The 19844-nt window shown below is 59.0% G+C and overlaps 1 protein-coding gene across 2 annotated transcripts in view; it reads left to right on the top strand.

The window, feature by feature from the left end:
* Positions 1-19844, top strand: part of KIRREL3 (kirre like nephrin family adhesion molecule 3) — a 491466-nt gene that overhangs the window by 463448 nt on the left and 8174 nt on the right. The window contains exons 8-15 of one of the 2 annotated variants that reach the window (XM_032472373.1): positions 1198-1303; positions 6532-6680; positions 8016-8143; positions 9019-9145; positions 12822-12922; positions 14818-15016; positions 16467-16502; positions 19731-19838. In XM_032472373.1, coding sequence (XP_032328264.1) covers positions 1198-1303; positions 6532-6680; positions 8016-8143; positions 9019-9145; positions 12822-12922; positions 14818-15016; positions 16467-16502; positions 19731-19838 — 954 coding nt within the window. The remainder of the gene's footprint in view (positions 1-1197; positions 1304-6531; positions 6681-8015; positions 8144-9018; positions 9146-12821; positions 12923-14817; positions 15017-16466; positions 16503-19730; positions 19839-19844) is intronic. The other variant, XM_032472375.1, reaches the window with a different exon arrangement.

Here is a 19844-nt window from a genome sequence, read left to right on the forward strand (position 1 = left end):
CCAGACCTCCAGGCCCTGACGAGGAAGGATGGGCGCGAGCTGTGGTCTCCCCTCCCCTGGAGCGCAAGCCCAGGGACACAGTGATGCCCGGCTTTTAGAGCTGGTCCTGGGCCAGCTTCCCCTGAGCTCAGGAGGGCCAGCCTGACTCGAGGCCGCTCTCTGGGCCGATTCTCCACCTGTGTCTCTGTGCCGTAGCTCCCTCCTCCTCTCTTTCCATCTCTAGGTCCCTCCATGTCTCTTCTTGTTCCCTCGTTATTTCGTTTGGTCTTTCTCCCCAGCACCTCATCATTTTCTGCCTCCATCTATTTAGTCTCTCTTGGTCTTTTTGCTTTTGGTCTGAAATCTTTGTCTGGTTATGTGTCTCCGCATATATGTCAGTCTCTCTCTGCACCTCCCTCCATCTCTGCTCTCTGCTTCTCTGTTTCCTGCTTCTTTTTCTTATTCTGCATCTACACTTCTCTCTCTCTCTCTCTGCACCCCTCCCCTCATCTCGATGCCTCTCTCCTCTCTAGGCCTCTCTCTGCCTGGCCCCTCCCCTCCTGCACAGGTCTCTGTCTCTCTCCCTCCCTCTGACTTCCCATCCCCTCCACCTCCACTGCAGAGCTGGGCTTCTCATCACACTGAGTGAGAAAGATGAGCCCAGCCTGGGGATCTGAGGGCTGGGTGACACCAGTCAGGACACAGCAGAGATGATTAAGCTGATGAAAGGCTGTAAATGCCACTTTCAAGGTAACAGACACACCAGAACCCTTACACACAGAGGCACGAACAGACATGTCAAAGGCAGAAAGTTTGTATTTAAACGGGGCTTAGTGTCCACATCCCCCTCCTGCCCCCTACCCCCTCTTCCCCTCTCCTTTCTTAAGTGTTTTGTTCTCCCTAAAGCTGGAAGGTGGGCAGCATGCTCCCAGGGCGCAGGCAGCCCTACGTCCTGGCTGGCTGTTCAGCCCAACATCCAGCCTTGAATCCACAGCAGGAGCCCTGACCCTGCCGCCAGGGCCACCTGGATGGGACACTTTCAGGGAGTGAGGGAGCAGCCCGCTGAGGCCCCCAGCTTTCAGGGGACCACCAGGGGAGGGGCTGCTCTGAGGGTCCCGGGGTGGTGGAATCACTTTCCTCTACTCTCCGTGTTACCCATGGGGGTTCAGTCTCCAAACCATGCACAGTCCCCCAGAAGGGAATCTCTTCTCTCTGCAGACCCCCCGCTTGTCAACCTGTCAGTGGAGCCACAGCCAGTGCTGGAGGACAATGTTGTCACGTTTCACTGCTCTGCAAAGGCCAACCCAGCTGTCACCCAGTACAGGTAAGAGGCACTGCTGGGGAGGCACGGCCTGGCCACCGGACCCTCCAACCCCCCCCCCCCCCGCCCATCACGTGGGTGTCACTTGTGCTCCGGGGCATCCAGCGCAGTGCTTGGTCCACCGTGGGGTCCGGGATCCTTCGCAGCACACCTGTCCACCCTTGGCCAGGGGTAGACTTTGCCTTCCTTCATTGACACACACCCCCCTTCCTCTGAAGCAGAAGACAGCACTCCTGTTTGAATAGCTTGTTAGCCCTTACTTCTATAAAAAGGGAAAGAGGCCCAGGGGAAAAAAAAGTTAAAACAACCGGGAGATCCAGCACAATCAGCATGTGGACTCTAGTCCTGTCTCACCCAGCCCTTCGCCCGGGTAGGGCAGGATTTCCGGGACAGCCGGCCCTGCGCACCGGTACCCGGGATCCTTCATCCACAGTCACTGTGCGTCTTCTGCTCACAGCACTGCGGAAAGCACCACGGCTTTTTACACGCTTGTCTTTCCCTGTTGACTGAGCTTCTCGGAGGCAGGACCTGCACTCTAGTCACTTACGGCGCCCAGCGTGGAGCAGGCGTGCGGCAGGCGCTAAGTACTCCATGACGTGGGCTCGCCGAGCAGATCAACACGCAGAGCTGCCCCTCTGGGCACCTTCCTGCGCGGGCGCCATCACCGCACAAGACTTCCAGAGACAGAGTGGCCTCAGAGGCGCTCAAGGGGCCGACTCAGACACCCACCTCCTTGAGGTGCCTGTGGAACTGACCGTGGCCCTCACTCTGCCCCGTCCCTCCCCCCAGCCCAGACCTGCGAAAGCCCAGCGTTGCCTCCACCATCAAGATAGGTCATTAAGCCACAGCATCAGCCAGTGCCAGGGGTGCTAATGGTCCCAGGCTGGGGAGACAAGGGCAGTGCAGCCCCAGAGGCCAGAATGAGAGGAAATGGGCCAAAGAAGCTGCCAGAGATTCAGGTTGGACATAAGGCAGTGCTCCCTGCAGTGCAGATAATTAACTCTGGAACCAGAAACCCAGGAAAGGCATAGACTCTTTTTCCTTGAGGATATTTTTAAATAGGATGAAAACCCACCTGGCTGTCGATGTAACCGTTCACCAGGCTGGAGGCAGGAGAAAGATCAGGCGACCTCCAGGCTCCCTGGAGTCATACCGCCCAGTAGGTCCAGGGGTCAGGGCTGGCGTGGCTCGGACAAGTGACAAAGATGCAGAAGGAAGCACGCAAAGAGGCTTTCCCCAGGCTTCTGCTCTGCACCTGCGAGACCTGGGCTCCATCCACAAGGTCAGCGTCTCTCTGCTGTCTGCTCTCTGCTCATAATCCTCAAACACCAGACATCATGTGCCCAGGAAACACCTCTAATGCCAGTTTCCGTGGGCATCCCTTCTCACCTACTGACCACCGGGCAGACACACCCACGTGCACACTCACAGCCATCCAGGCATACCTGTTGGACCCCAGACCAGAGCACCCAGCTTCCAACTTCCATTTCTCTTCCCGGTCAGCCTCCAGGTCACCTGAGGACCTAGCCACTCACAGGCTGGGCAGAGGGCAGGGCCCTGCTCCAGGACCTACCTACGTCCCCAACTCTGACCAGGCCAGGGTGCCTGATAACCCAAGAAACCAGGCAGCTAGGCCTGATTCCCAGGACACCACCGTCGAAAAGGCAGAGCAGCAATGATGATGATAACAGTAATAAGGTGTAAACCTACGTATGGGGGGATCATCAGAGAGCAAACATGGGGGAAAAAAAGCAAATGTGGCAAGATGCTAACCACCGGTGAATCTGGATGCAGGGGATGTGGCAGCCACCTGAACCATTCTTGTGACTCTTCTGTAACTACAAAGTTCTGTTTAGTTTTCAAACTAAAAAGTTAACAAACACACCGAGAAGCAAGCACAGGCCGTGCAGGTTTCCCCAGGCTCCAGGTACCTGTGGTTTCCCTCCACCTGCATCTTTCCCTGCAGCTCAGAGTCCCAGGTCAGCCCATCACATGCAAGGAGGAGCCAAGAGTTCAGGTGGCCCCTGCAGATGTGCACCGATCACTTGTCCCCTTCCCTCCTGGCCTTCCGATCCGCCAAAGGGCCCCAAAATGCTTCAGTGTGGATCAGACTCCCTCTGGGACTCCAGAGGCTTTCAGGGAGAATTTCTGGCCTTCAGGAAAATGTGGGAGAGCTGGGGTGACCTGGGAAGGAAGGGTGGGGTGTGGCCGTGGCAGGAGGAGGTAGGCGCCCGTGTGCCCACCCCTGCCGGCTCAGCCCCTCAGCCTCAGGGAGGGCTCATAGACGTAGTGCTGGGCTCCAAGGGGAAAAGCCTTGAGCACATCGCATCACATGAGTAACTTGATTTTTCCCAACTGACTTTGACAAGGCTGCAGGGATCTTGGATTCTTTACTTCCGTTAGTCTTGACTCCTTCCTCCCTGTTCAGCACAGAGGCTGTGGTCTTAGAAATTGGAGATATGCCCTCCTCCACCCTAGCACCCAGCAAGGGGTCCCCAGGGAAGGGGGGGGGGGCAGGGGACCTCATCCAGCTGGGCTCAGCGGCCACTTCGGCTGCCCTGCAGGACCAGGAGCCCAAGGTGAGCAGAGCAGGCCCACGCACACCGGAAGTACATCTCCACCTGCCTCTCTGCTCCCCTCTGAGGCTCTCAGGGCCGCCAGCCCCACCCCGCAGGGAGCAGGGAGGGGCGCAAGGCCCAGTGTGAAAGGCGGGGCACTGCGGGCAGCCTGACGCCTGTGATACGCCAGCCTCCTGATTCTGTGATAGAAATAATTAATCCTCTTCCATTTGCCCAGGCATCGATTGGAAATGGCTTAACCTGACTTCTGTTCCGAGGGGCTGGGAGAGGCAGTGAAAGCACCAGGGGTGGCAGCGGGGCAGGTGGCGGTGGGAGGCTGAAGGGACAGGAGGAAAGAGGAGGAGGAGCAAAGCCAAAAGGCAGAAGAGAGGAGAGGAGAGGAGATGGGAGCTAGGAGAGGGGATGGGAGGGGACGCAGGAGAGGGGCAGGACTTGCTCCCTGGCTCACCCTTGATCAGGTGGCCAGCTGCTTCCGTGAGTGATCTGAGCTTCTGGAAGGAATCCCTGTGAGGGGGGTTTGGTTGGGGAGGGAGGGGAAGAAAGATGGGGAAGAGAAGGACTAGCAGAGTTAGATGTGAGCAGGGGACTCGTGGGGCACACCCCAAAGGCTCAACCCCAAGCCAGCTTACTGTAGCCCTGCGAGAGGACAGTGTAAGAACTCCTCCTGTTCTCTGCCCGCCTCTCAGGTGGGGTCGGGCCCTGGGAGCCGCGAGCGGCAGCTGCACAGAGGGCAGGGCTCAGAGCCTCATTCCCCACAGCCGCCCAGCATCCCCTCATGTCTCCCTTCTTGGCTCTGAGAGGGGAGGCCAGGCTGGTCTGGGAAGAGGAGATCAGTGTGGCCTGGAGCACTGGGCTTCAGGCAGTTCTGAGCTCCTCGGGGCCCTCCTGCTGGGGAGAAAACCCCCTCTTCCCCAGGAGCCCCCAGTAACAGAAAAGGACTGTCCGTCAGAGCCCAGTCACCCGGGCCAAGCCAATCCCTGCCCCAGCATCCGGGGCTGTGCGCAGCCAGGACCAGGGGCCTGCCTCCTCCCAGCGCAGCCAGCTGCCCGGCCTCCCCCGCATCCCACCACCTGACCCCTGACTGCAAGCAGGGTGGATGGACCCTGTCTGGGACTGAACTCATCTGCCTCAGGCAGGAGCTGTGCCTGACTATTAAGTCTGGTCATTACATTAAAGTTAGAGATTGAAATGATTCATAAATAACTCATAATGGCTTGTTGGGAAGCTCCTTCAGCTCTCGGGGAGCTACGGTTTGCTCTGTTGTTAAACTGTAATTGTTATTATTAATCGTCTTCTTAATAACTACCCAATAGTAATTGGAGATAATGACCACACGGTGCCAGCCTGGTTCTCTGTGTGATGCCAGGAGACGGCCGCCTCTCGGGGCCAGATGGGTGGGCTAGGCAGGAGCTAGTGAGGGAAGGGCAGGAGACCAGCCTCTGAGGCACCAGGAGAGGCTCTGAGGATGTGGTTACAGGGAGCCCTGGTCCCAGAGTAATGCTGTGGAGCCCAGCTCTGATCAAGACATACACTCCAAAATATGCTTGAACCACAGTAAGAAGAGCCGGCTGGCAGCTGTGTGATTTTTTTAAAGTGTGTTGTCCACCATAGGATTAAACCAGGGAAAGCCACGAGTTCTGTCTCCTTGGGTGTCTATAAGGAAAGCCCCAGCCTCACACACATAGGCACACACACCCCTGGGGCGCACAGCCCCACAGAGGTAGGCTGCTGTCACTGGTCCAATGCAGTGATCACCGCCCCAGGGCAGGCCCAAGGCCTGCTGGCCTACCAGTCTCTCCCCTCTGGTAGTATCAATCGACCAATGAAAAGAGTCTGCACAGCCGTCTTCCCGCCCCCCCCCCGCCCCCGACCAAACCAGGGCTGCTGGAGCCCAGGCCTCCGAGGAGGGGAGAAGGGTAGGAGGCAGAGGCCTGGCAGGGCAGGTACCATCCCCAGGACGGAGGCTGCAAGGGCTTTCAGGGAGAGGGGGCACCACGAGGTGTCCCACCCTGGGGACAAGAGTCAGGACAGGGGAGCCTTGAGAGCTGGCCAAGGGGAAGGGAGGGGCAGTCGGAACCACTGCTAATATCTCTCCATCAGGTTCTCACCTTGTCGGGAAATTAAGCCTCCTGAGCCCCTTGTGTGCACAGGCGTGTGTGCTTGTGCAGGAGTGCACACGTGGATGCACACACACCATTAGACCATGGCCTCTTCAGTCACGGACTTGGCCTCCTTCTTTTCCAAAGTGGCCCAGGACAGGGCCCCCAAGAGAGCTCAGAGCAGGATGGCCAAGCTGTCTGGGGACTGACTGTGGGGTTACCCATCGCCTGGCCAGCCAGGTGGACTGACCCACTGATGAGACAACCCACCTCCCTCCAGAGTAACCCTCTTGTTAAGTGCCACTGACAGCCTGGTGACCCGTGGACCGGAGCCCACCGCCTCCACCACCGACCCCTCCCCTAGCCCTGGAAGGAACCCCTCTGTGGAGATTTCCCCTGAGGGACCCCTGGGGGCCTGCCCCCACCGCCTGTCCCCAGGCCTCGGTCCCTGTGGGATGGGTGCCTGCAGCTCCCAGACAGAAGCCCGTCCCCAGGCGGGAGGGATGCCCTTGCCGCTGGAGGCCCACAACAGCCGGGGATGCGTGTGTTGCAGGTGGGCCAAGCGGGGCCAGATCATCAAGGAGGCCTCGGGGGAGGTGTACCGGACCACCGTGGACTACACGTACTTCTCAGAGCCCGTCTCCTGCGAGGTGACCAACGCCCTGGGCAGCACCAACATCAGCCGCACGGTCGACGTCTACTGTGAGTGTTGCCGTCTAGGGGCTTTCACAGGCCAGCGGGCACTGTGTGGTCTCTGCTCACAGCCGGAGGGGCTGTCGTGGACTCGTTGCACGATGACAAAGCCTCACCAGCTCACAGTGCCATGCATTTTATGAAAAGCTTCCCCGTGTGCTGTTCCGTGTTTATCTTGAGCCTCATAATCACCCAGGGAGGCTGGAATTCTTACCCCTAGTCCCCAGATGAGGGGATGGAGGCCCAAGGTCACGTGACGAGGAGGTGGCAGAGTGAGAATGAGGTGGGGTCTTCCTCCTCTTAGGGGCTCACGGACATCCCCCTCCCCCCTGGTGGCCTGGCAGGGAGCCGAGGTCGCTGTTCACAGCATGAAGCCTCGGCTAGCCTACTGCCCTTCCCGGGTCTACCAGCACTTTCACAGCCTGTGCGCCCGCCCGCCCGCCGCCCCCGGCGGCTCAGTGGGAAGCGCTGCTACTCCCTTCTCGGACCAAGGGACTAGTCTGGGTCTCCTGGCCCTGGTGTCACGCCTCCTGCTCCCAGGGAGCAGCTCCCTGCACACCCTGCCGTCACTGCCCCTGAAATCCCACTGCTGCACCCACTCTGGGGACCACGCCTCGGTCTGCAGGGGTGCCAGTTGGGGCAAGTGTAGGGGGAAGGCGGTGGGGGGGCCTCCACTAACCTGCACTTAGCAGGGGCGCCCCTGCTTCAGTGAGTTGAAAAGAGGCTGGTGGGACTGGAGGGGAGGATGATCTGAGAGTACCTCGGAGGAGGCCTGGCCTCCCCGACTCCTTATCTCAGAGCCCCTCGCAGGACCTGGGAGGGCCCAGGGAGCTGAGCCAGGTGCACGGGTACCTCGACTCCAGGTCACAAGGCTGAGGCCTGCCAGAGGTGGGCAGTTGACCTGAAGGCAGACACACAGAGATTCCAAGACCCAAGGTTTCTGAGACAGGAGGAAGGACCCTCTGCCCACACTCTGGGGTAGGGGAGCTTCCTGGGGCTAGGACAGAGGGAAGAGGATGGGAGAGCCCAGGGCCAAATCCAGGCAGAAATGGGGCCAGAGCAGCCTTCTCTGGGGCTGGTGCTGCCTACTCCCCTGGTGGACCTGAGAGAGGCTGGGCTTGGGGAAAGAGGGGCCTCTTCCTTACTTCCCAAGTCCCCACTCCCAGACCCAGGCCCAGAAGGGAGCGGACTGACATGTCGGGGAAAGGGCTGCAGTGGGTCCAGGTGGCACCCATGCTCCCCCGCCATCTCCCCTCCAGGATGAGGGAAGGGAGGCAGCAGCCAGGAGGGTCCCCAGAGCTCCTGGCCCACCAGAGCCCTGTCTCCTCCTCCCTCCCATCACAGTCGGCCCCAGGATGACCACGGAGCCCCAGTCCCTGCTCGTGGATCTGGGCTCTGACGCCGTCTTCAGCTGCGCCTGGACAGGCAACCCGTCCCTGACCATCGTCTGGATGAAGCGGGGCTCTGGCGTGGTGAGTCTGTGGCTTCAGCCCCCCCAAGAGCCCTGCATGGTTGGGGGGGCCGCAAACCCGGAGGGAACTGCCTCCCAGGGCCCCTCTCACTCTTAGACTGGGGGCGTCAGATTCCAGTGTCAGCTGAAGGAAGGACCCAGAAAGAGAAGAGGGCACCCCAGGCACCCACACGTACCCACCTTGATGCTACACACATCCAGCTACTGCAGTTTTGCCCTATCACGAACCTTTTAAAAAAGCAGGTGGTCCCCAAGACACTGGGGGTGAAAAGTCACTAGAAAGGCTTTTCAACTTCCCCCAAATAGTTGCTGCCTTTCAGCTTTGGGGTTAAGCTCTGCTTTCTTCCTGTGCTCCTCCTTGTACTGCACGGTGGGCATCACTGCCCCGTCACGGGAAGGGGCATCAGACAGGGATCACTAACGCCCACAGCCGCACAAGGAGGCACCGCTGAGGCCGGGATTCCACTCGGAGCAGATAATGCCAAAGCCTGTTTGTTTTCATCCCCCCAAACCACATCCAAAAGGGAAAGACAGGTCCAGGCCCTCAGAGAAGCTCAGCTGTGGGGTGGCTTCACCCGAGGCCAACCTGGTGCAGGCTGGTCGGCAGCCCCCCTGGACGAGAAAGCCTCCGGGGGCCCAGCCAGGGAGCCCCCGCCTCCGCCCACACTCTTCTCTCCCCCAAACACCCACCCCTGAGGGCTGCCTCTGGGTCGGAGCATCTTCAGCCACACAGGGTCCTCCGTGCTGTGGGCTCCCCGGGACAGCTCACCCAGCTGGAGGCCACGTCCCCTACCACTGGGCCTGCCTCACAGCCCCTCCTGCTGGTTCTGAGAGAGAGTCCTACTCTCATTGCCTGACCCTCCCCACTTCTCCTAGGTCCTGAGCAACGAGAAGACCCTGACCCTCAAAACCGTCCGCCAGGAGGATGCAGGGAAGTACGTGTGTCGAGCCGTGGTGCCCCGAGTTGGGGCCGGGGAGCGAGAGGTGACCCTGACTGTCAATGGTAAGACCCTACTCATGCCAGGGGCAGGCACGGGGCGGGGTGAGGCGCCAAGAGGCACCTAAGTCATCCTGGTCCCAGGCATTGCCCCAAGGGGCTGACGTTGGTCCATAGTAATTATGTCCACCTCATCCAGTCCATGTGCGGGCCCAGCCCCAAGGTAAGGGAGGACCTGAGTGGTTTTCTGGTCACCTCCCTCCTCTGTGTCCCTTCTGAGGGATCTCAGCCCTAAGAATGGTGGCTGATAAATTCATTTCCTGGCCAGGAGAAAAGGGTCAGAGGGTCACTGGGCAGCCAACATCAAATCCACATCCATCTTTTGACCTTGACCTTGGCCCTGGTGGGAAATGTAAGGGGACATCTCTGTGACTCCTAGTCTGCCTCTTCCTATTGAATTAGAGCCGCTCAGTGGGGAAAACCTGCCACTGTCCCCACGAGACCAAGTTCAGGGGGTCCCCTGAGGGCAATGAACGTGTCTCATTACACATAATAAAGTCATTCTCACAGGAGAGCATCGCCACCTCTCTCCAAGAACGCAGTGTGAGTTAGCGGGTGACAGTTACAGGGACATTTAGGGCACGGGGCCTGGAGGATGGGATGCTGAAGGTCACAGAGAAGCTGAGTCCTAGCTCAGATCAGACCCAAGGAGGCTGTGGCACCAGGATGGAAATGCCATGTCCCTGTGGTGTTGCGTGTTTGGGCCGCTGGTCTGAGACGGGGAGGAGGCTAAGGCGGCTCCCTCCGAGTTTCCCAACGTCCTCCCTCAGCTAGGTTTCAGTTTCCTTGCGAGCTCCCTGCTGCCAAGTAGTCTGTCTCCTATCAAAGCCCCCGAGGCTCTGAGCCCCAGCAGGAACCAAACCACAGACCCACGTCTGCAGGGCCTCTGTGTCTGGACCCAGATCAGGGCCTTAGGGAGGGGCTGAGCTAAGGTCCAGAAATCAGCCTAGGTGCCTTTATCTCAGCCCAGGAAGCTGCCCACGGACAGCCTCACCTATTTCCCCTCTGCTAGAAGCCAAATCCAGCTTGGTGTTCCCTCAGCCACCCCCTCTGCTGGCCCCGCTAGCCAGCCCCTCTCATCTCTTCCCTTTCCTCCCCGCCCCTCCACAAGAGTCACGGCAACCCCAGAGTGGGGGCAATGCTACTCGGACCCCACAGCCGTCTGCCCCGGGCAGAACCCTGACTTGGGAAGCCTTCTTGCCTTTCCTACGTGTCCCCAGGACACCACCAATAAATTGGCACTGCAGGGCTAAAAATAACAGCATCTGATCGCGCCTCCATATATCCATGGCAACCAGGCTGCAGCCTTTTCCTGCCGGCTCCGGTGTCTGACACGCAGCTCAGGAGCCAGGCCCCGGTGAAATCAGCAGCCTCCCCCGCTGCCCGCTCCCGGAGGGCACTGGGAGTCGTGCTGGCCCGTGACCGCGGGCTGCAGACCCTCAGACTCACACAAGGCTCCCGGTGTCCCCATGCTTGAAGCTTTTAAACGAGCATCCTCGTTTCTGGGGAAAACATTGTGGATAAAGGAGAGACTGACATTCCGTTGTCACTGCAGAATTTCAGGCATTTCTCAATAGATTCAAAGCAGTTTCCCAAGGAAGGAACACACGCCTCAGAGGGATATTCCTCTTGGATGGGACACCGAGGCCTGAGCCCCAGTGTCTGTCCAGGGTTTAATGTGCACCCTCCAGGGTCCATCTCTCCAACCCCTTCCTCAGCCTCCAACCCTTCCGGTACAAGCTCCCCTAGGCTACCAGGAAGAGAAACACTCAGGAGATTAGAGTGAAGCAAGGAAGCTGTTTGCTTGTTTCTGCTGAATGAGGGTCATCTCGCCCTGAGGCAGGGGGATGGATTGAGTGGCCCAGAGGGGAACCTGCCGGCCTCACACCGGAGTGGACTTGGGAGTGGACTTGTCTGTAGCTGTACCAGATGGAGGGATGGTAAAGCCCTTTGGGCAGGGCCTGGACGAGGCTGAAGGGATCGACCTATGAAAGGATCCAGAATGAGATGAGGTTCTCATCAAAACACATCCCAGCCGGTGGATGACTGCTGGCCGCTGCCCTCTGGGGAATAAACTGGCACAGATCTGAACTGATTTGGCTCAAACCTGGGATCTGCAGGGAGTGGGAGATGGACAGACCATATTACTGCTGCCCTCTGGTTCCCCCAACCCCATCTACCCTTATCCTGATTTCCGTTTTCTTTCGAGAAGACTTTTAAAAAAGAATGTATTTGCCTGATTGCTTTTAGAACAGCTAAGAACCCCCCAGGGAAATCCTAGCTCCTGGGAAGTGAAGGGGAAAAGGTTTTATGGTATCATCACTTTCAGCCTAGCAGCAAAACAGAGCCCCATCCAAGTTCCTAAAGCATCAAGCCTTCCTGGCTTTGGGTCAAAGAGAGGAACTCTTAAAGCCCTCTGAGGGTGGAAGCCCTATCTTGAGGGTCCCCCACACCTGCCTCACCCAGCTCCAAGCCATGTGACAGCCTTAACTCAATAGGAGTCACCTGAGTGTCTCCCAGTACCTTTTTCCCCTTGGCTGAGAGCTACTCATAGAAATGCAAATCTGTTTTAATTAAACTGGCTAATAAACAGCAATTATGTTTGCAGTGATTTTTGTTTTGTTCCCAGCATAAATCTGCCTGTCCTCCAGGTCCCTTGCTCTAGCTCCCTTTCCTGTTTCCTGCCACCTAAGCCCCCAGTTTTACCCCAGGGATCAGGAAGGGGGCACAAGGGTCTCTACCTCTAGACCCCTTGCTTCAACCGCCCAGCCCAGCCAGGAACCAGCGGCTCCTCCACCCGCCCTCACTGCCAGGTGGGCATCACGCAGGAGAGACTTGGGTTAGATAACAGGCAGAACTGGACAGGGAGCCCTGCTGGATTCCTGGTGGGCCCTCCGGGCTGTCCAACGCCATAGATGAGCCAGGTGTTCCCAGAGACATCCATAAACATGACAGACACACGCACCCAAGCCTGGGCTGGGTGGGATAAAGTCGGGGTCAGCTTTGGAGACATGGTCCCACCTGGGTGTCCGCATATGTATGTGCAGGCAGGCCAGGGATGAGCTAAGGCATCTCCTGAGACACCTGTGAGATGAAGGCCCCCAGTGTGCCCAGCCCAGTCCATCTAGGCAGGGTGATTCCCCACCAGGTGGAAGAACATCTTTTATTTCTCTTCCTGTCCGGTTTGCCAGGCCTGCCAAGGATGCCAGTTTGTAGGGCAAACGTGCCCTCTACTGGAAATATGATGGAATAGTTTGAAATTGAACTGCCGGCTCCCACAGAGGTGACAATAAGGTAGCAGAGGTGACATTAAATGCTTCCTGACATTTCCCCAACTCCCTTCTCAGGCTTACCACCTCCTTCCTAAAGCGTTCCCCACCTGCCAGGTAGGTTATTCTCTCCCCTCTAAAATCGGTTAGCGCTTCGTCTACACAGCTCACCTCACCACCTTTTATTAGTTATTTACGTCTCTGGGTGTCGGACTTAGAAGTGCTTACTCAGATCCCTTGAGAGGTTTATGACAGAAGGCCTCGTTTATCTCTGAGTCCCCTGCTCGCCCATCACCTTGCAGGTATAGGCCTTCAGTAAATGTTTGCTGAATGAGTTAAAGAAGGTATAAACTTCTGAATCTGCCAAGAGGGGCCCAGCCAGGGCCTCTGATGAGCCGTTGTCTCCCCAACAGGACCCCCCATCATCTCCAGCACGCAGACCCAGCATGCCCTGCACGGGGAGAAAGGCCAGATCAAGTGCTTCATCCGGAGCACGCCGCCACCCGACCGCATTGTGAGTGCTCCAGGGAGGGCAGGGGGGCGAGGGCCACGGCAAGTGCGTTGGGCAGCCTGGCGGTTCATCTCTGCCCGCAGCTGTGCGACCCCCAGGCTGGTCAGTGACACCTCTGCGTTGCCTTTCCTCGGTGGGGAAAATTATTCCTGCCTTGTGTCTCTTGGAAAGGCATCATGAAGACGAAAATCACAGGCAGCCTCCTGTCTCCGGGCAGGCTGTGCTCCTTGCCTGCAGGTGTGTTTGACTCCACTCTGGCCCTCAGCTGTGCACCAACGTGAACCGTTCCAACCACATTCTGCATCCTGGAGGCAGACGGGCCAGTGAGGGCAGCAGAAGGAAACAATAAACAATGTGTTCCCTCTCCTGGGTCCAAGGCCAGCCTTCGGCCAAATCGTGGACAAGGTGCAGTTTGCAGTTGGCAAAGCCCTTTCTGCACCTCCCGGAGCCCTCTATCGGCCTCCTCTGCTTTGATGTCCACAGAGAACGCTGCCCCGTTTATTGAGTTTTCCCTCTAAAGACATCCCTCCATTCTCCCTCCCGTCTTCAAAACCCTCATCCCCGCAGGGCAGCCCAGGCTGCCTGCAGTACTCAAACCTGGTCCCCTCACTGCCCGCCCGGGTATTTGCGTTTGTAAAAGCAAGGGTCCTCCATCCAAGTCCAGCTGAAACTGGTGGAAACCAGGGCACGGAAACCGAGGGAGGCAAGCATCTCCCAGCACTGTGGGGGTGGGGGGTGGGATGTTGTTAGTGAGACTCAGTGCCCAGGCAGTCCTCCCAGAAGACTGCCCCCGGGTCAAGTTCACAGGGCTTGGCAGCGCCAAGGAGGGCGTGGGGGCATACGCCCAACAAATCCGATGTCACCCTGAAGTTAAGATGTTGTAAGAGCATCATTGTGTTAACACCCTTCCTCAGACGTTCGGTTCATTCACTGTCTGAGTCACACAAAAATGGCAAGAATTCACGCGTAGAACTAGTACCTACGCCTCCCCGTTCCCTTCGCTCCTCAATTTTTTTTTAATTGTAAGTGTAACACGTGCCTGTTGTAGAATCCCACTCACTCCTGAGCGTGTTCACACAGTCTCCCTCTTCACGGAGATGGAACTCGAGGCAAGCGGTTCTCAACTGGGGCGGCCCTGCCCCCGGGGGACATTTGGCAATGCCTGGAGACACTGCAGCATGCAGCCCAACATCCTATAGACCCAGGACAGTCCCGCACAACCAAGAATGGTCGGGTCCGGGAAGCGGCTCCCGGCTCAGCCACCCCCACCTCCCGCAGCATGGGCCGTGTTGCCCAGATCCCACAAACACTGCAGCCAGGGTGGGGTTGGGCGCTTACTGTGCACGGGAAACGGCCCTGAGGAAGGTTAAACGGTCATCCTTGTAAACCAAGATAAAGAGTCTCACAAATGCAACCCTGGGAACATACGTTTGTACAAACAGACCAGACTCAGTCACTCTGGGGCTGGCCTTCCACTCTGCCTGTCAGGGGTGCCTGCTGATGGAGGGGCCCCCACCGCTGCCCCAGAGTCCCCTGCTTGCCTGGGAAAATGTTCCAGGACAGAGACACATAAGGCACCTGGTTGACAAAAATACCCTCCAAGGTGGCCCAGCCTGTGTGTATGCTGTGTGTTGTGATGAGTGTGGACCTGTGTGTCCACGTGTTGGCGCCGTGTTGGGGGCGGGGCTGTACTAGTGCTGTGATGTGTGCTGTGTACTGTGCTGTGTGCATACGTGCCATGATGTGTACATGTACCTTTCTGTACACATGCGGGTGACCTGTGGCAGTGAGCATGACCATGAGCCAGGCAGCGCCCACCCCGGAGCAGGGAGGTGGCCCGGTGGACCTGGCAGGGTGGCTCTGTCGGGATGTCCTCCTAATTCTTCGCACCCGGACAGGCCTGGTCCTGGAAGGAGAACGTGCTGGAGTCGGGGACGTCTGGGCGCTACACGGTGGAGACAGTCAGCACCGAGGAGGGCGTCATCTCCACACTGACCATCAGCAACATCGTGCGGGCCGACTTCCAAACCATCTACAACTGCACCGCCTGGAACAGCTTTGGCTCCGACACGGAGATCATCAGGCTCAAGGAGCAAGGTGGGGCCGCCGGCCTCTCCCCGCCGAGGGCAGCACCCCAGGCCAGGTTCTCCAGGGTCCTCAGGGGAAAGAGCGCCTACAGGGTACAGGCGGGTCAGGGCCCTTCCCCACCCGCCTGCAGCCTGGGCTGGTCAGCGGGAGTGGCCCTCCTCAGCCCAGCTCCCCCGAGGCCAGGGCCACTGGCCTGCACCAGGAAGCCAGCGGGGAGGAGAGCTGCTCAGGTGGCGGCCCCTTGGGCAATCGACCCAGATTCCAAGGAAAGGCGACCACAGAGGGGGCCGAGCTAATGGCCAGGATGAGCTGCCCCACATTTCCTAAAGGCCCTGCTTCTGGCCCTCAGTAGTTCAGGGGTGGGATCCCTGAGGAGCGCCCCTCACCGGCTGACGCACCAGACAGATTTTGGGGAACCTGGCCCAGCCCATTAAGATAACAAGCCAGTCCAGTTTCCCAAAAGTCCCCCGAGGGTGCCTGTGCTAAGCTAGGAGGTAGCACCTGAGCTGTCCAGTCGGACTGTCTGCAGCTCCCTGGGAGACACAGGAGACCCAGGGACCACTGTGCACTGACAACGGAGACACCAACCAGAAGGGCAGCGCTGGGCAGAGGGGCTCAGGGCTGCCAGCCGGGTGGGAGGGAGGAGGTGGCAGGAGGAAGGCTCACCCTGCTGTGACCCCGTGTGCAGACCGCCCAGCTCCTGGTCAAAGGAGATGCTAAGAACTCTAGTCTTGGCTCCGAGTTCTCAGCCTAGACCAGAGGGCTGAGAGCCTTGCAGAGGAATAGAGGGGGCTCCGGAGAAGCTCAGCAGCCAGCCAGCAGCGCACTGCATCCTGAGATGGGCTGCAGATCTAGCCCCTCTGCCAGCAGGGGTTAAGTCCAGGCAGACAGGCCGACCCAGGGGGACGCAGCCCTGGCAGTCTCTGACTCTCTCCAAGATGAAGGCCCACCCACAGGCCATCAGGCCCTGGAAGAGATTCTGGGCTGAGCAGGTGGTCTAAGCTGGGCCGCTGGGACCTCAGTGCTACCCTGTGGATCACGCATTGCTCCCAACACCTCTTCCCTAAAAGGTGCTGCTTTGCATAATGCTTTGCACATAATTTGCATAATATCATCCACACATCATCCCAACCCTCCCGGTCCCCTGTTGCTTGCCCTCCGTGTCTCCCCCTCAGCTCCCCCACTCCCATGCCCTCCGCTTAGTGCTCTCACCCCAACCTCCTCAGAACCCCGCCCACACTCAGCTGTGACCTCTCTCGGGTCCCACCCCTCTGGAGTCTCTAAGTCAGTCTGAACGAACTCCAAGTTCAGTTTGGCTAGCCTGGATCTGTGGGGCGTCCCAGAGACGTGATGCAGGAAGGAGCCCCCGCCCCAGCCCCTCCAGATGGCCACCCCTCGGTCCCACCCCACCCTGGCCAGCCAGGTCCTGGCTGTGGACGCTTCCTTTATTTCCAAACAGGTTCGGAAATGAAGTCGGGAGCCGGGCTGGAAGCAGGTAGGAAGGAGACATGAGAAGCCCCCGGGATGGGGGAAGGGACTGCTGGGCTAGTGGGGGAGGGAGCCCAAAATGGGGGTAGGGAGGCCGGTGTAGGCCACTAACTTCTCTGCCCACCCCCCATCTTGAGGGTTTAGTACAGTCAGAGAAGCAGGGAGAGGGTCCCCAACCAGCACGGGTCTAGGGACCCCAGAGACCTGTCTCGCCGCCCGCAGGCTCCTCACAGCCCAGGACACTGGCTCCTGCCCCACCTTTCTCCCATCCCTTCTATTCTGAAGCCCTGGCTCCTCCCCTCTGGGGTCAGCTCGCCCTGCCTGATTCCTCCTGCTTCTCAACATCACCACCAGCGTGGCCATCGCTTCGAGGACACCAGGGCCGCCCAGCCCTGCTGTGGCCTGCGCCATGCATGCTAACCCCATGCTTTGTGCTGGCCAGCTCCACCCCCCAACCCCCGCTCCTGCATTCCCCATGGAGTTGTCATTTCACCACCAGCCTGAGGCCTCCGGGCAGAGCCTCTCTCCCCAGGCACCTGGCAGCAAAGGGGTGACCAGGCTCCCTGAGTCAAGTTGCTGTATCTTGGGACATCACGGGAGACAGGTGCCCCCACCCTTCAGGCAGAAACCCAGAAAAGAGAATCAGGACATCGCAGGCCAGACCCTTGTTCCCATCACGCCGGCCCAGAAGGAGCTGGGGCCAGTCATCAAGCCCCCTCCCCTTTGGGTGCACGTCCCCTTTAAGAGCACCGATCTGAGCACAGGTAAACTCACAGAGGTGACAGTGTCAACTCCTGCAGTGTTCTCCCTGATGCCCCCCAGAGCCCTTCCTGGTGCTGAGCTGGTGCCACCCTCTGTCTGCACCTCACCTGTCTGCACACTCATATGGGCTCACACTCGTCTCAGCTCCCTGACACCTTCCTTGGTGGCTGAGACTCCTCGTACCCAACCCACCTCCTCAGATGGAGAGGAGGCTGAGCCGGAGGGCAGCCCCTTCCTCCACTCCCTCTCAGGGACGTCCGAGGGGAGCTCTGTCGGGAGAGGGGCAGCCTGCACAGGTGACCCAGGCAAGGAGCAAACACACACAGGGAGGCTGCAGAGGGGTGCCACCCCTGGGCCCCTGGGCCCCTGCCCCTGCAGGACTCCCTCTGCCCCACCCACCCACTCAGGGCAGTTCTTCAGATAAGATGGTGCCCCACCACCACTCCCCTCAGCTGTTGACAACTTAAGGAAATCTGGCTTCACAGGATGCCGGAGTCAGAAGACGCCTCAGATGCCACTTCCTGGTACTCGGGTTTCACAGGTGAAACACTGTGGCCCTGTGAAGGAACGTTCCACTGTCATCCTCTGGCTCTGAGCTCAGCTGAGAAAAGACCTAACTTTTTCCAAGGAAAATTCCTAGGAGTCTATAGGAGAAACCAAATCCAACTCACATTAATAAAATTCTAAAGCATAGAACCAGTGAGCTTCCACAACAGCTTTCCTTTCCTGATGGAGCTGAAGCCTAGAGACAGACTCACCTCGCAGTCAGAGCAAGCTCGCGGGCTGGCTGAGGCCAAGCACCTCTTCTCACTCCTGACTGTTGACACCAGCCCAGACACCTCCCATTTTCAGCCGTACCCACCTGCTCCCCCATCATCCCCCCTGCTGTCCTACGGGGTCCCAGCCGCCGGTAGACAGATGGTGAATGCACAGTGTGCAGGTCCTGGGCTGGAAGGAAAGTCCCCAGTGTGACTGCCAACACTGCCAACCATGGGGCAGCCCCTCCTCCCGGGGAGGGGCCCCCTCGTCCCAGCAGTGTCTCTCTGTGGGGCTCTACCTCTCTTCCTCTTTCTAAAGAAAACCACAGTGACAGGCCAGAGGCTAACCCGCAGCCCGAGACAAATACCTGGACATGCCCCATCACCCACACCGAGAACACGGCGTGGCGGGGTGGGGCGGGGCCTCGGAAAGGGCCTTGCTCCCCTTGCGTTTGCCACAGGCCCCCTTCCCACACAGACGCTGGAGCAAAGGCTTGGCTAGGCCTGGGCGCCAGGCTCAGTGCCAGCCTTCACCTGCATTCACTCATCTAAGCTCCAAGCACCCCATTTTACAGATAAGAAAAGAGAGGTAAAGTGCATTGCTCAGAAGACAGCCTGGCACCTGGGCTGTGCAGAGCACGTGAGACTTGGAGGATGCCATGTGATGCAGTGCACGGAGCTGGGCAAGATGAAGGGGGCGGATAAGGGCAGACCTGGACTTATGCTGGCTTTACTGCAGCTATGTGTCCTTAACCAAGTCACTTGATTTCTCTGGACTTCAGGGTTTCCATCCATCAGCGGGAGGCTTAGACTCTGAGCCCTAAGCTCTTCCTGCCCCTGCGTTTTCTACTTTTATTCCCCTGTGCACTATTCAGGGTCCCACATCATGTGCTCGGGCCCCCTACGCAGCCACAGAAGTGTCAGGACTGTCTGGAAAGCACCCACCACAGCCCAGCCCAATGTCACCCTCTCCACCCTGTCTCTACTTGGCTAGGGCAGGAGGCAGACTACAGACACTCAGCAGCCTGAAGGTTTGCCTGGCTGGGGTGGGGGGTGCAGGGATTCCTGCCCAGAGGACTGGCCTAGGGGGAGCAGGACTGGGCATCGCTCCTTAAAGAGGTGGGGCAGCTGTGGTCCACACCCCCAGCCCCGGCCCCGGCCCAAGACCTGGCCTCTGGCAGCTACTGCCTGTGATGTCCAGGCCCCGGGGAGAGGCTGCCTCAGACCTGAAAACTCTCTAACAGCTGGTTGTCGGTGTCCACCCTCTCAGCACATGGGGAAGGGAAGAGAAGGGAAAAGCAAACGAATAAATAGCAGCAGTGACCATGGTCAATTTTCAAAGAAAAGCCAGGACTCCTGACTCCGCAGCCACTGCAGGACGGAACGCTCCTGGTTTAATCCCACCGAGAGCTAAACTGTACCAGCCAAGCCTCTCACCTCCGGCATCCCCATCCCCTCCCCCTGTCTGCTTGCCTCCTCTCCCCCCAGCACCATTCCCGTCCCCCAGTTCCCCTGCCCTCTCCTCCACCCCGAGCCCCGCCCGAGCTGACCCCTGTTGGACTCCTGCCCAGGCCTCCGCGGCCTTTCCCGGGAGCACCCATGCGCTGCGGTCCGGCCCCAGCTTGGCAGGGGCCGTGCCCAAGGGAACTGTGAGATCCGGGGGGACAGTGGGCTGTCCCAGCTCCCTCCTCAGTGCACCCGCTTCTCTCCCACAGAGTCTGTGCCGATGGCCGTCATCATCGGGGTGGCTGTAGGAGCCGGCGTGGCCTTCCTCGTCCTTCTGGCAACCATCGTGGCCTTCTGCTGTGCCCGCTCCCAGAGAAGTACGG

Source organism: Camelus ferus, chromosome 33 (genome assembly GCF_009834535.1).
Source record: "Camelus ferus isolate YT-003-E chromosome 33, BCGSAC_Cfer_1.0, whole genome shotgun sequence".
Classification (NCBI taxonomy): Eukaryota; Metazoa; Chordata; class Mammalia; order Artiodactyla; family Camelidae; genus Camelus; species Camelus ferus.